This window comes from Procambarus clarkii, chromosome 18 (genome assembly GCF_040958095.1).
Source record: "Procambarus clarkii isolate CNS0578487 chromosome 18, FALCON_Pclarkii_2.0, whole genome shotgun sequence".
In the NCBI taxonomy this organism is placed as follows: domain Eukaryota; kingdom Metazoa; phylum Arthropoda; class Malacostraca; order Decapoda; family Cambaridae; genus Procambarus; species Procambarus clarkii.
The window spans coordinates 28,666,431-28,683,268 of record NC_091167.1 but is presented as its reverse complement, the minus strand read 5'-3'; the positions used below and the strand labels follow the sequence as shown (position 1 = coordinate 28,683,268).

The following is a 16,838-nucleotide window of genomic DNA, read 5'->3' as shown; positions in this document are numbered from 1 at the left end:
TAGTTTATTTAACAATAAACACGTTTATTATTTTTGTTGTATCATCTGGTATGTCTGTGAAACACCTTTCTTCTATTTACCATTACAGGTACTTACATACAGAAAGAAGAAACCCCAGTATTAAATACAGTAGCATAAATTACATTCACATAAAATTTATCTAAGTATTAATTCTAGTCAATTTGAATTTTTTAATTGCAGATGATGTGCGCCGCCGTTCAAGCAACAGTAGCAGTGGGAGCAGTACCTCAGATGTGACCAAAGCTCAAGCAGCCATCACCTTACAGAAACACTGGCGAGGATACCAGACACGCAATAATGATCCAAATGCTGCAAAAATAAGAGATGATATTAGACATTCTCGAGCTGAACAGCATATCAAGTATGAATGTTTTTCCTTGGTCTACCTCATGCAATTCCTGCTGAATAGATTGAATAAAAAAATTCTGGCAAGCCAAGCTCTGATTTTATATAGGCTAAAGTGTTGGTTTAGCATGTTTGTGTATCATTGCTATCATAAGCACCCTAAAACTAGTTATTAATATGTTATGACGTTATTCAGCGATGAGATTAATAATCCTAATAAGAAACACGAGTGATTTCTAGAAGCAAAAGGGTTCCAGAAATCACTCAAACCTAATAGAAAGGTTTGTGGGAGGAAAGTTGAGAATAGTGAGCCAGGTAAGGAATGAAGCCAGCTGGGACAATTAACAGCCATGATTGCTAATAACATAGAAAGTGGCGAGTGTTGTAACATTAATACATTCTTGTAAGACACTTGTGTGAAGTGTACATGAACAAACCTTATGTCAGTAGTGAAATATGCAATCTGATGACTATGTGTCATGATAGGAAGATAGACCATATTTGGAAAGATAGTGTCATAGGAAATTACTGTATGTAGTATTAAATAAAGTTTGTGGCTTGGATTGGTTCAATGTTCCAGGGACCTATTCCAGGTTTTATTAAAAATTCTTAACAAATGAAATTCACAGTAAGCCAAGGAACTTAAATTTTAAAATCAAAAGGCATTAATAGTTGCATATTACAAGTAACAATTAAATTACATGTTTCATTTATTTGTTTTGCATCTGATAAAATATTTTCCTGTGTATCAGGCATTTAACAGAGAAGTTGCATTCTACTGAAGAGGCCCTAGAACGTGAAAGGCGCCTCCGACACATGCAATTAGACGCAATTCGTACCTTGTGGCGAGAGATCCAGAAGCTGCAGGCTAACAAACGTGAGGGTGTCACTACACCCTCTACCCCAATAACACCTCTAACACCGCTCACACCCTTGGATGCTAAAGAAGGAGCTGCTGCTGCAACTGCTGCTGCAGTTGCTGCAGGCACTAAAAAGTATTCTGAGGAGAGTGTGAAAGAGCTCACTGAGTTTTGTGCATCTCTGCAAGGACAGGTAAGTGTCTCCTTAAATGAACTAATAATAGAATCTCACTGTGCTTCCTATGTCCTATTGAAATTTTAACTTTCATAATACAGTATATCATATTTACTCTTAAATGCCCTCTGGAATGATAAGCCACAAGGTGAGCTTTGGACATAATTCATGGAAAAAACTTAATCTATGTTCTTAACCACAGCCCAAAATTTAACCACCTTTTGAAACTCCATCAAAATTATTTTCACATTTAAAGTTGTACTTAATACAAGAAATATTAGTACTGTATCATTGTTATTATATTTATATTTAATTTCAGGTTGGACAGCTTCAAGAATCATTGTCAATGGTTACACAAGTGATGAATGCATTTTGTAATCTCCCAGGATCGCAGTCACTACTCACAATGTCCCAGTCTAGTGGATCAGGTCATGAAAGATCACCAGGTGGTGATTCACCACCATCCCAGAGTGCTGCTACAATTCCTGTTCCTCTCAGTGAATCAGTAACCTCACTCACACACTCTATTCGTGCACTCACTACTTCAATTGTGAAATCTCCTTCAAACCGTAACGATAAAACAATTGGTGTTGAGGGCAGTGGTGCTGTTGGTGTGGGTAGTAGCGATGGTAGTGGTAATATTCATTGTGATGATAACATTTGTGAGGATCATTCCAGTGATGGTTCAGATGGAACTCCAGTTGCCTGTCAAAAGCTGCCACCTCAGTTTGATCAGTTTATAAACCCAGAAATGATCAACTCCATTGCCTCTATAGCATCAACTGATCTCAATGCAACTACACTCGATGCATCTACTATCTCTGTCGATTCGACCGAAGGTGGCGAAGCAGATACAACTGGCCGCGACGAAGCCGAACTCTCTGAATCGAGTCAGTCGTCCCTCTCTGGAAGTCTGTCTGGAAGCCACTCTGGTAATCAATCTGAAGGTGGTAGACAAGCTATGAGTCAAGGCCCAGCCAGACCGTCCTCCTTACCGGTTGCCAGGCCACACACCCCTCGCACCACCACATCTTGACCCTTGTGCCCCCCTTCTCTGCTAGCACTACATCCTACCCTATATCCCAGTCTACGCCCTGCTCCCCGTGCTATTCAGCACTATGCTACAGCTCTCTTGTCGTCGGTGCTCACTGATCTCACAATAATGGCAAATCAGAACCCTCGATGAACCCCTCAGCAAAATATATGGCAGTTGAAATAATAGTAAGTCATAGAACACTGCACCATAATAAAAAGATGGAAACTAATTCCAGCCCAAGGCCATTGTTGTTAATGAATTCATTAATGTGCAACTTTTTTCTATTTAATACTGAACATTTGCAGGTCACAAATTACATGTATTTTTCCTCGACTTTAATCGAAAGGAAAATATTTATTATTCAATAAGGCAGCTGTATGCACAAGAAATAATTGAAGTCATTAGTTATACAAAGATTTGTTTATTAATATTTCTAAGTTTGAAGGAAATGTAATTTTCAGAATACTGAGTATGCAAATGTGTAGTGTGTGTGTGTATATATATATATATATATATATATATATATACTGTATACACATGGTGGCCCAAAAGTTGCTCTACTGTAACATTATTCTTATAAAATAGTATTTACGGTAAAGTAATTTTTGGGCTTGCATATACACTTTATACATTTTGTGTGTGTGTGTGTGTGTAATTACCTAAGTGTAGCTACAGGATGAGAGCTGCGCTCGTGGTGTCCCATCTTCCCAGTAATCTTGTCATATAACTCCTTGAAACTACTGATGGTTTTAGCCTCCACCACCCTCTCAACTAACTTGTTCCAACCATCTACCACTGTTTGAGAAAGTGATTTTTTTTTTTATTTCTTCGGCAGCTTCGTAAAGTTGGTTTAAATCTATGACCTATTGATCCTGAGGTTCCAAGTCTCGGGAACTCTTCCCTGTCAATTTTATTGATTCCCATTACAGGTACTATTTTGTAAGTTGTGATATCGCCTCTCTTTATTCTGTCTTCTAGTTTTGGCATATTTAATGCTTCTAACTTCTCCTTGTAGTTGTCTAATTCCCAGGTACCTGTTTACTGCTAGGTGAACAGAGGCATCATGGTGAAAGAAACTCTGCCCATTTGTTTCCGGCTCTGCCAGGAATCGAACCCAGAACCTTAGGACTATGAATCCTGAGCGCTGTCCATTCAGCCGTCTGTCCACTAAAAGAGAAACCTGGCACTAGAACTTTAGCATCTCAAAAGGCAATTGAAAAGGGGAAGTTGGGAGGAATTACCATAACAAACAACAAGAAAATCATCTCCATTAATTATCAACAGTTTCTTACTAATCTTGTGAACAATTTGCAACACCGTATGTTCACAACATTCATGAAAGACTTCCAAACTTCTGAACCTCAAAGTATGTATAAATTACTGTTAAATGAAACGTGTGTCCTTGAAAAAAGACTGCTGGCCTGATGAAACACCACCTAATTATGGAGCTGAGATATTCTCTCTCTGTAAGAGGTTTAAGTTTTCTTCTTACTCTGCACCAAAGGCCTTTAGAGACTATGTGGAGGATTATAGATGCCACATCCCCCCCCCCCAAGATTTACACCCATTACTGAGCTGTTTCCAAGTTATTCCTATTAGTACTGCCGAGTGTGAGGGGGGGGGGGATTCACTCACATGAACCTGATAACAACAACAACACTCAAGAATTCTCATAAATCATGTATCAGCACTTATGTTTGTTAAACTACATGGACCTCCTCTAGTTCAGTGGCATCCAGAGCCATATGCCATGCCATGTGGCTGCTGTACCACAGATCGGCAGATGACACACAAGTTTCTTCAGACGCCAGAAAACATCTCTCATACATATATGTCGTACCTAGTACTGTAGCCAGAATGCACTTCTCGGCCTACTATGCAAGGACCAATTTGCCTACTAAGCCAAGTTTTCCTGAATTTATATATTTTTCTAATTCTTTTTTTATGAAATCTTTAAGATATCCATTTTACTATGTATGAGTTAATTTTTTCTAATTTGAGTTAAAACTACTGTAGATATATGACCGAACCTAACCTAACCTATTGTAACCTAACCTAAATTTACACAAATAAGTCAATAATTTGTTGCTAATATAATATAATAATAATAATTCAAATAAACTAATTGGAAACAATTAATTGAACATAAAGAAAATCACTTGGACTATTAGGCAAATCGGGACTTGCATAGTAGGCCGAGAAGTGCGTTCTGGCTACTAGGTACGACATATATATATATATAATATTAATTACCGAACATTGAGTAATAAACATATACATTTCTTCCTTTACACATGAAGTATGTTACCAGATGTGGACACAAATACTTATACAGTATGACTAGGTACACAGATCATTTACAATAGACATTCAGACAATTCAACAAAGTTACAATCTTGGTGCAAAATTCTTATATCGCTCCAGAATATCATCAATCTTTCCGTTGTGACACATCCAGGCTATTTGTTCAGGAACAGTCCTTATCTCAATGTTTCTGTATAAACTAATCGGCGGACAATCAAGAACATAATGAGTGAGGGTGAGAGCCCTTGACATACCACATAGTTTACACTTCGTTTCATTCTCACCTATTCTATATTCCCAGTAATATTTGTACCCAAGCCTGTGCTTCATGACACCACGAGCATAGCTATCATTCTGTAACTATACTTGGGTAATTACACACACACATATACAGTATAACTATTGACGTCAGTAAGAGTCAAGGAGTTGTATCATGCCTTGCATACGTTATTAATGTTTTTTAAATGTTTATGTATTGAGATATTTTTGAGAGAGGGTCTTGATGGCTTCCCTGATGTTAGCCACACTGATGTAGCTTCTCGTACATGTCACATTAGTCCCAGGAGTCTCTAACTCTCAAATTGCCCACCCATATTCAGGTTGATTTCCGGGTGCACATAAAAAATATCCCATTCTCCATCGTAAAACACTTCTGATGTATGGAAAAAAATTAATATTTTCAATTTTTCCATAGTGTGTAGAAATGTTGAAAAGTTAAATTCTGATAATTTATTTTCAAATAAAATATTTATAATAGATTTCTCATCACAAATATTTTCCTAGTCCATAAAAGTCTGAAATTTGACATGCCAGTGGCTTCAATGGTTCCTACCATAGGTATTAGTAAATGGATGGTAATGCACCTGACATACCTGGTGGCAACCTTGTGGAGGTTCTGGTAATCAGCGGTCCTGTGGCCTAGTCTCTGTCCAGGCCTCCCAGTTGGTCATCTGGTCAACCAGGCTGTTGGACGATGCTGCTCGTAGCTGGACGTATAAATCACGGCCTAGTTGATCAGATTGTGACATGGTGCCAGTTTTTTAATAATGCCCAGGAAAACAACTAAGACTTTATATTTTTTTTAATATGTCAAATGATGGCCAGAGGTCTCTAGTGCTTAATGGCATTCACGTAGAGTCTTTGGTAATTTTGATTATTATGAGGCACATTAAAACTTCCACAGGTGACAGGAGCATTGTCAGTCTCTCTTGAATAGTGACATGGACAGTTTGAGTTAATAGCCTACTATAGACTAGAGCCAGAACCTGGCTTCCCTCATCTCCTCCCTCCCTCGTACAGGGAACAGAAGATTCTTTCACCCTCACCCAAGGAAACATCCAAAACGTGAGCAAAGCAAAACAGACAACTGCAAGATTCACAGAGAAAACTGAAATGACTGTGAAAATGACTGCTAAAAATCCACTCAATAGTTACAGCCGGCCACTGCAAGGTGGCAACCCCATCCTAGCTGATAGTATTCATTGTTTGCAGGCTTCTTCTTTTCTGGCAAAGAATGATACATTTGACTTCCAGAAGGGTACTTTGGTTATAGATTCATGGCTTTGTTAGGCCAGCTGTTATTAATCAATTAGTTGTTATGTCTCGTGTATATTTATCACTACCTGTGGGCCACCTCAACTGCTTTGAGGGATGCATTGTTTGTAAACCCATTCCTCCCTGCTACATCCCATTTTTTCTTCTAATCCATGGTTAGCTGCAGGGGGCCACTATTTGGCCCCTCCAGAAAACCAGCATTGTATGTAATGAAAACCCTTCTTTGTGGTTGGGTCTTGTTGGTTCCCTGTCCCCTTCCCCCTCCCCCCCAACCCCTCTCCTCCCATCACAAGGTTTCAGCACCACCTTGTGATGACCCACTGTTGGATGGGGGGGAGGGAATGAACTTACAACTGAGTGGTTCGTTTGCAGTTGTTTCTTTTCTCTATGTGAACCTTGCGGTTGTCTGCCTAGCTTTGCTTGCTTTCCGGACATTTCTGGGAAGGGTGATTGTAAAGAATCCCCTGATCCTTGCACCTCTATGAGGTGGGGCCAGGTTCTGAATCTCGTCTGTAGGCTTTTATGGACTCCTGGAACTGATGTAATTCATGTGTAGAGCTACCTCAATGTGGCTAGCTTCAGGAAACCACTGAGGCCCAACCAGAATCCCTTTTTTTTTATAGTAAATATTAATAGTAAGACTTCCATGCCATCTATTGGGATTTACATAGTTATAAATATCATGGACATAGACATAGTCCATTTCTCAAGGAAAGAGAAGTTGAGAAACTTAAGAAATATAATGTAAGTTCAGCATTTGCTTCTCTTGCAATGAACTGTTAGTACAATGCTTTTCTAGTCACAAGCTACAGACAAACAGTTGTGCTTTACAAAGTCTGTACAGTACATATATGATTTGTAAAGAGGATCTCATTGTCGTACCCAAGGTCTTGTTTCCGGTACCTCATTTATATACAATATTTCTTGTTTGTGATGTACTGTATTACTAATTACTCATCATTATCAATATATAGTATACTGATGGTAATAGCGATACAAACATGCTTTGTGTATACTACGACTCGGCACACTCACCATCGCTATTGTTGCTCCATTACCTATATAATGTCAAGCAAGCTGCCTTACTTTTTAAATAATAGTGGAAAATCCAACCTAGTTCTGTGTGATCTTTTATATTGCAATATTTGTATCAAGACGTATTCAGTCATTAACCATGTTTGCTGAAGAGGTCTTCAATAATTGTCACTGCTTCTCTGCTAATTATATTGAAAATGTGGAGAGACAGTGATAGATCTTAATATAATACATTTTACTACAAGGCAATACCCAACATTTTTGTTATTTTATAAAATGCTACATTACTTATATGGTAAGAAATCTGATATGCCCAATGTCTATTAAGTTATATTTGATAGTTTTTACATAATTTAGCATCCTGAACCATTTCTAAAGTTTTCACGTATAAATATTGAAGAATTTGAACTTATTACGCAAATATATAGTGTGATATGTCTGTTGGTTCTTAATGAATTACAGTATTGTCTTGAAAATACAAAAATCCCTTCCAGAATTATACTGTAGAATGGAAGCAGACACCTTGAAATGTAAAGTTTATTGTAGTGCTCGTGAGGGAAGAGTTGAAATGGACGATACTGAATGTTCTAGTATTCGTCGTTTCCGTGTGAGCATACACATAACTGTGTGTTTTAAATTATGCTATATAGGTCTCCAACATGCACACAAATGACTAGCATGAAGTATAGTACAATATGAGCAAATTTTGTTTACATATTTAAGATCATGACTTGTTTCCAAGTGTTGATAAATATTATGGTATTAGAGGAAACTGTAACCACATTAATGAGAGAAAATAACTTTTTTGACGTAAAATAATTTTTTGTTTGTATTTTACATTCCTGTTATACTATATTATATTTCACTATTGCTAAATATGTCTGGAAGATGGAAAACATACACATTGTCTTCTGTTAAATTGGTGCATGTCTTGGGTTATTTTGTTAACTTTTTTGTTGATTCTTTGTTTAATTATATTTTATTCTTAGATTTGCTCTATTTGTTCCTTAGCTAGATTATCACCATGTTAAGGCACAAGATATTAAGTGGCCAACACTGAGCATTTTTATTTTTTACAGAAAGAAAAGCTAAAAATAGATCTTTTAAATAAATATAATGTCATATTGGCATATTAAGAATTATTAGTATGGATTTTAGACACACAGCTGTCCAACTCAAAATGTCATCACGAGTAGGATTTGATTAGTTGAACCTACAGTATTTCAAGATTGTAATTGAAGCTCTTAACACTGGGTGTAACCAACCTTTATGCTACAGTGTCTCTATAGCCAAAGGAAAAGCCATAATATTACTTCCATCCATTAGGCAATAATGTACTATTTAAATGGCTTATATAATTAGTTTTAATAATATTGTTATAATTATAGTGTACACTTGCTAATTCAATTGAACTGTAACCAATGCTGCTGTGAAGGACACAATAGGTCAGACTTTTATTTATTATTATTTTGATAAAAAAGTAATAGTAATACATATGCAGACGAGGAGTCACAATAACGTGGCTGAAATATGTTGACCCAACCACACACTAGAAAGTGAAGGGACGACGACGTTTTGGTCCGTCCTGGACCATTCTCAAGTCGATGAATGAGAATGGTCCAGGACGGACCAAAATGTCATCGTCCCTTCACTGTCTAGTGTGTGGTTTGGTCAATAATAGTAATACAGGTGAACCTTGGTATTTGGATTTAATTGGTTCCTGAAGGCAGGACAAATGGCAAAAATTGAGAGTACCGAACAATTTTTTCCCCATAACGAATAATGCAAATTAGATTAATCCATTCCAGATCACAAAAATAAATATATGTATACAATAATTAAATGAAATAAATGCTAACACACTACACACTTTACCTGCACTTAGATGACATATGTGGTTGATGACATATGTGGAAGGTGGTGATGGCAAAGAAAGAGATGTTATTCTTCGGCAGGGGAGTCCCCTACCATTATCACAGCTTTGTCAAGGTGATATTTTTCAGGAAAACTTTGCATTTACCCCCACTTTGGGTACATTTGTTTTATAAGAGAACTAGATTTAGGCATCTACTCTTAACAAGAGCAGACAAATGGGCACCACATTCATATTTAGCAGTGAGTTCTTTCTTCATCTCTATCCTGGTTCTAACCATTTTTCTTTATCCTTGACCCTTATCACAAATTTTCTTAGGTGACATGGTGACTTATTTACACTAAGAATATAAAAAATATCCAAGAAAAAAGTGTAGCGAGTTGTGCACTGAATGACAGCTATGGTGAAACTGAAGCGTCAGGGATGCGTGTTTACGTCTGAATGCCGAACAAACAGATGAATACCAAACTTGAACACACCGTCTGAATACCGAAAAGTGCAAATTGGGAGTGGTGCAAATACCGAGGTTCCTTTGTATCAGTATGAATGAATAAACATATACTGTATTTGCAAATGGTTAAACAAAATGCAGGCAAAAAGTGCATTTTCAATATATAAATAATTACAGTAAAAACATGGGCTATGTAGACTTTTCAGTTAAATTCTCAAGATGGTTTATTACCTCATCATCTTTCTATTGCCAAATCTTTAGTATAATATTTGTAGAGGTATTGTTAGCTGTTTGATTAATTACATACTAATGCATTATAGTACTTATACTATCATTTAATAATTATTGTACACAATGTACCATATTCTTCTTATCTCACTGAGCCTGATTACTGCTGCCATTAGTGAGAGACTGTTGAAGCGAGGTGGACACAGGTTCGGCCATATCTGATACAGTGCCAGAAGAGAAAGAACATTCTACATTATTACTCACTTGACAGGGAAATAATTAATTTCAGCAATTAATGATTGTGTGTTAATATTTTTTAAGTAATAATTAATCACACAAAATTTTTTAATTTATAGTTTTTATATTTTTTGTACTAAAGTATAAACTTAGGTTAGCATCTGACTGTGTGTGTGTGTTTACTCAACTAATTTTGTGTGTGAGAATGTGTGCTTTCTGATCCATGTTCTCAGTGGGTAACTTGAGCTGTGAGTGGGCCACATAGTGGACATTGTCTAGATAAAATTTTGTGCAGACTACTCACTAATTTGGACCATCTGAATTTGAATTAATGAGCGTACACTTTTTTATTACAATACTGTACTCTACTAAACTGGCAATACATATAAAATATGTAAAGAAGGATATAAATGAAGCAAAAACAAGGAATAGATGAAAATAGTTTGAATTCAAAACACAGTAATGAAATTTGAAATGCAGCACTAGTATGTTACATTGGGTCTCGTATACTAAAGTTGTTCAGCGCACAGCAGGAAAGTATCTACCCTTTATTTGCAAAGTGACTTTTCTGTATATATGATAGATACTAACATGGGCTAATATAATGTAGATTTTTTAACCCTTAAGCTGCTAATGGGTCCTGAAGACTTTTACACCCCCCATGCACAAGAATTTTTATTTTTTTTTTAATTTGACTTCTTAAAATGTTCATTTGTGTTCCCTGAGCACGGGGAAAACAAAATCGTAGGTATTTTGGCCACAAATAGACCAAAATAGGTATTTTGTCAAAATCGTGACATATTTTGGCCACAATAGACCGAGGAAGTCTGGCAAAAATGTAACCGTTGACAGAGCAAGCGTTAGAGGCGGTCAGCTCCGCCACAGTTGTCAGGCAGAAGTTGCCACAAGATAGTATTATTACCTAATTATTTCAATGTCTCTTATTGATTTTTTCTTAATTTTTTTGCAGTAATATTATTCAATAGTTTGTAGTGTTATATTTATATAATAAAAGGGTTGAATTATCGCTATACTCAAAATTATGGTGTGCATAATAGTGATTCAATTATGTTCATAAAACAACAAACAAATAGTTTTGCTGTTATTACACTATATACAGAGGTTATATACAAGTATCTGCATGTTTTGTTCACCATAATGAACCACTAGGTTTGTATGGTGAGTCAGAAAGCAACGAGGAGTGGCAGCCACACCAGCCAGCCAGCCAGCCAGCCAGCCACTTGCCGCCACTCCCTCCCTCAACTACACCTCACTTGCCAACATTACTGTTGGCTAGTGAGCACCATACTGTTATGCTTTTATTCACTATATATGGATGTTATATATAAGTATCTACATGTTTTATTCACCATAACTGTACAACTAAGCTGGTATGGTGGGTTCAGGCAATATAAAAGTGACGTCGCCACACACACACAGCTGGCAGCTGCCTCCCTCACTGGTTCAAGGCCAGATGCACTATTCTTCCCCCAACAATAATGTTTGTGGTGTTATTACACTATATATATATATATATATATATATATATATATATATATATATACACATTATATATAAGTATCTATATGTTTTATCACAGTCAGGGGTCTTCTATAATATTGTCATCGCTAAATAATAGCAGTTACATAATTATTTTGACATTTTTAGGCGATGCTGTGGTCACAAGCTGAACAGCAGTGTTGTTAGCTCATGCTGCATGCACCAGCCTTGGTTACTCACACAGTACTGTGACTCTCACACCAGAGAATGTCCACGATTTTTTTTAAACAGCATCTGTTTACGAGAGCCCTGAGGAAGCTGATGTGAACCCCATGTAGCCGCAAGCCATTTGAATCATGGCCGGCACCCTACATTGTATATTTATGTCATGCGCACAGTGGGACATGTTACTCCGGTCATATATACATATATGCCATGTGCAGTTTAAGGGTTAACAGTGTGGCACTCTGGCCAACGTTTTAAAAAATCAACATCTTCCCCCTCCCAGTCTAGTTCCTCTGCCCTTTCATAAATTATAATATTATGGAGAAATTAAACTAACGTAATTTGTTTAAGAAATCATTTTTTCTGATGACGAAAAAGTCTTCAGACATCTGAACAGATATTTTACATTTGACCAGAATTGAATCCTGGAGAATAAGGTGGGGAGGTCTTGAATAATTAATAATATTTCTTAACTCATTCAATTGAGCCTTACCCCAGACCATTTTCCCTACAAATTTGGGTAAGGCTAGCCTCAAGTACAGTATGTGGCCTGAACAGACACATTCTCTCATAATATAGATGTATGTATTCATGTATGCATGTATTTGTATGTATATGTATTATATAGTGGATTGAGAGACAAATCAGGGACTTGGTAGGTTGTTCATATAGTGGATGTTTATATAACAGGGACTCCCTGTATCTCCCACTGATTATTAACTTAATGCTTCAAAATATAAACGAACATAACATTCAATGGTTGTGATTCTGGGAGAGTGATAAAAATCATATGACTGCACGTGTAGATATAATAACTTGCATACCAAATGTGTTGGATCAGATTTACCGTCACAACTTTTATATTTAAATATACTGTACTTTCATCTAACACAGAAAAAAGTTGAATTTTTAAATGACAAAGAAAATAAATATTCATAACAAGCATGATTACTAAACCATCATATATACGTGCGGGACTCAAATTGGAAAAATAAGGTCCTTAGGAACTGACAGGTACACATTATGTAATGTTGCTGCTCACTGGGTATTAAATTTAATGAAAATTATTAAGCTGTTTTGTTTGAAATTTTAATTTCACTGATAGTATGTAATTTCTATGTAATTCCCCCCTATTGGATGCTACTATTTCTTTCATCCAGGACTTATCACTCAATCTTGCACTATGTTTCCCATGGCCTGAGGAAGGCCCTTCTCTGGTGACTTTCAGATTGTGCTTGCTCGGTATGCCATAACTGTGCGGTCTAGAAAGAACTGTCACTCACTGTAAACTTCCAAACCTTTTGTTTAGGAAGACCAATGTGGAGGCCTGTAAGGTCATCCATACAGCTGAATATGAGTTAGAGATTCTACTTCTCCACTGTTAATGTTAACACGCTTCTTTCCCATATCTGCATGAAGATTTGCAAGATTGCAGTAAAATTTGTTCTTGATGTGGCATCTTTCCTTCATCTTTATGGTTTTGTTATGGCTGAGCCAGTCGAGTATTGGTCTAAAATGAGCACGGTATGACTTATTATCCATTAGCTCTACTTCTCATCACCTTCCTGGCTTTGTTACCAATTAATCCTGCGCTGTATCTTACTATCATACTCACCTTCAACAACCCTTACAACATTGTCTTCGCCTTCCTTAAATTCAAGTCGACTTTGTCCTTTTGCAAATCCATGACAGTATTTTATATGGGATGCTCAGCTGTCTCATGCACATTACAGTACCTATTGTATCTATTATGTATATATAACCACATTTAGTATGCTGAGTCTGCCCCATGAGGCATGACTTGAGGCAATGTTCTTCACATCAAGAAATCCAGGATGCAAGGCATCCCATTGCTCTGCCAAGTTGCATTTGTAAGTTTTGTTTCCTGCATTTTTCTCAACCGGGTCTGCTCATTCTTGAGCATTGGGTTTGAAACTTTTTGCACTTCCCTAATGCAGAGCTTACATGTAGAACCAGTGTTCTGTTGCTACTGCTTTTGATAGTATTGCCATCAATACTTAACATGATCTCTGTAACTCCCACACTGATACATTCATGCTTGCACTATAGTTGACTGCTGCTCCTGTTTACTGCTGTTTTCTTTACATTCTTTTACTACAAGGATGACCTGTTTGCAAGATTCTATCTCAGTGCATGTTCGCAATGTGTCCCTTGTATTATTCCTACCTAGTCTCATTAAAGTATCCCACTACTGAAATTGTGCAAAACCCTGTTCTGTTTGGTGAAGGCTTTTCATTTAACATTTTTGCTGCTATTCACACACTACTGCTTTGTCTATGAATGGGTCAAAGTCTGCTGATAGCATTGGCTACTAAGTTATTTTTTTGGTCAGATCTGTATGTGCTGAATTTCCCAAGAAAGGAGCATTCTGCAATTTTGTACACTCTAGTATCAGTTAGGTTTTTATGCATCAATATTCATTTGGTATTGTGGTTGACCTTCACAGTGCCCTCATGGTTCTGGAATCTCTAACCCTTCCCCATTCAATAGTGATGAAAATCCAATGCTGGCTGTTCTTCATCTTTAGCATATATTAAGAGTCAAATTATGTTAGGCCTTCAGCCAGATTAGTGTTGCCTCTAATGACCATAAAAAGGCCACTGCTAGTGAAGCTGTGCAGTGCCTGTCTCAATCTTTCAGAAGCTGATTCCTACCCTGTCGTACATAACACAATCTGCAACCACTGGAGATATGACCAGGTATTATGAATAATAATCTGCATACTGTACTATTAAATGTGACCTCTCATGATGGTCTTCCTGCTACCACCATTACACCAGGTGGGAAATGGCTCTGACTAGGTTACATGTTGGCCTCATGCAATTGGTTCATAGGCCACTCAATGAAACAAAGACTGGTGCCTTACTGGCAGAAATGCATTGTCCTTCTTTGAGTTGCACAATTCCTCATGGAATGTCATAATTTCCAGAGAGATCAGATATCATGCTTTCCTGATATTCCTTTGAGTCAATTATCACTCAATAAAATCCTTGGTAAATCCAATACCTTTAATAACACTTATCCATTGTTATTTTGTTCTCATGTTGCGTCCTCCATGATACTATGAATTTTTGTACTTTGCTGTGCCATAGATAGTGCTAAATAGTGTTCCAGTCCTGGCATTTTTTTTTTTATAATTACTTAGGGTAATTCCGAGTACAGTATGTATAAACCATTAATGTTTTGTATATGTAACATACTTGTTGAGAATGTTTAGTCATGTATAGTTTCAGATATATTCCAACATTATTTCAAGAACATGATGCAAGTCAGTGGATAAATAGTGTACATTTGTCATTCATTTTACTGTTGGATCTAAATTTCTTGATCAAATTTCATGGCCATCTAGTATTTTATGATAAAATATTGAAATAATACAAAGGCATTATACTGCCTATAGTTTGTTAAAACAACTGTAATGAATTTACAGTAATGACTGTAATACTTGTACAGTAATAGTGTTGTGTACTTGCTGCTGATATATACTGTAAGTAGTGTACTTCGGTAAAAACAATATAGTGTACATTTAACAACAGCCTTCCTCTTAAGTAGCCCTTTAATAATTTTCTCTTCAATAATTATAGTTGTCATTTACTTAAAATATATTGTTTAATTACAGGTAGTTTCTTATTTAATAGAAAGAATTAGTGTAGGGGAAAATGGTACATGGAAAGTTTATCTGGAGAGACCGAGAAATAAAGTTGGGTGAAGTTGGCAGACTTGTATTGAGTGATGTATTGTTACTGGAGAATGTGGTGCTGCTCCTCACTAACACACCCACAGTCATTCATCCTTCCTCATACATCATTCCCTACAGTTTATTTTTTTTTTTAACCCGAAGTATGTCTTTTGTGTGTTTTCAATTATCAGTTAATTCTGGCACCGTCCCAAGGTGTGTGCAGATCACCACTTTAAAAGCATATCTGATTAAACGGTTTGTTCGCTTCTCTAGATGGGCCGAGCTTTATTAATGGATTAAAAATATGAAATCTCATAATTTTGAGGTTTCTGTCATATACAGTATGTTCATATACATTAAACCATTAACTGCATCAAGCATTTTAATTTTACATGAGATAAGAATAGATTCTAGTCATTAACCCTCAGAGTGCAGTCATGAGCGATTGAAATGCATTCATCATATGATAGGTATTTTATAGCAACATTTGATTACCAGTATTGGTCATGTGGTTACATTAACTAAATGGTGTCTACCAGCAGTCATAGGAGGCCACTGAATAATTTGAAGTCGAACACAGTTCAGCTCCTGTTCTCCTTTCATCAAATGATGAGTATAGTACTTACCTGGACTAACATAACCATCTTCACTATTCACAATTATTTTGGTATTATTTTTCACTTGTACAAAGAGATTCCATACTTTGAATATACCAGGTATTTCATATGAAAATATATAAACAAAATTCTTTTCTTTTCAGTGGCTTCCATCACAACATAATGCTGATGAATGCCAGAAGGAATGTTGAACATTGTAAGACCAAAGTAAGACTGGATATCTGATTTTAAAATCTTCATATTTTTTAATACAGGTATAGATCTACCATTTTATAAAACAAACAAGTACAGTAATAAAAAAAAGTTTGTCAGGGGTTGCAATTTTGATGATAGGCACACTTTGAGGGTTAATAATGGGTACATGGCACTATTTACAAGTGTTAACTCATATAACACACCTAGTCATTCCATATAATACTAATTCCTAGCAATCAGGTTGATCTTTGATGATAAAGCAGCTGTTACTGTAGATTATATACTCATTTTTATACATTTTTCAGCATGAGCATCAATTCTTTTCAATACATTTATACATTTAATAAGTATCTTTGACTTCCCTCAGCCTACATTCCTAAACCTTTTAAGATAAATCCCACCCAACATAGTTTGTGTGTTCATTGTAAAGGAGTAATTATTAACCTGTTCCTGTATTTCTCATTTAAAATAATTTTTCCTTT

General features: G+C 36.4%; 1 protein-coding gene across 6 annotated transcripts in view; it reads left to right on the top strand.

The window, feature by feature from the left end:
- LOC123754354 (centrosomal protein 97kDa) overlaps positions 1–16,838 on the top strand; it is a 53,714-nt gene that overhangs the window by 34,552 nt on the left and 2,324 nt on the right. For all 6 annotated transcript variants that reach the window (XM_045736692.2, XM_045736691.2, XM_045736690.2 and 3 more), the window contains 3 exons: positions 202–382; positions 1,119–1,419; positions 1,721–16,838. The exon at positions 1,721–16,838 is cut by the window's right edge and continues 2,324 nt beyond it. In XM_045736692.2, the coding sequence (XP_045592648.1) occupies positions 202–382; positions 1,119–1,419; positions 1,721–2,437 (1,199 nt within the window). In that variant the 3' untranslated portion in view covers positions 2,438–16,838. The remainder of the gene's footprint in view (positions 1–201; positions 383–1,118; positions 1,420–1,720) is intronic.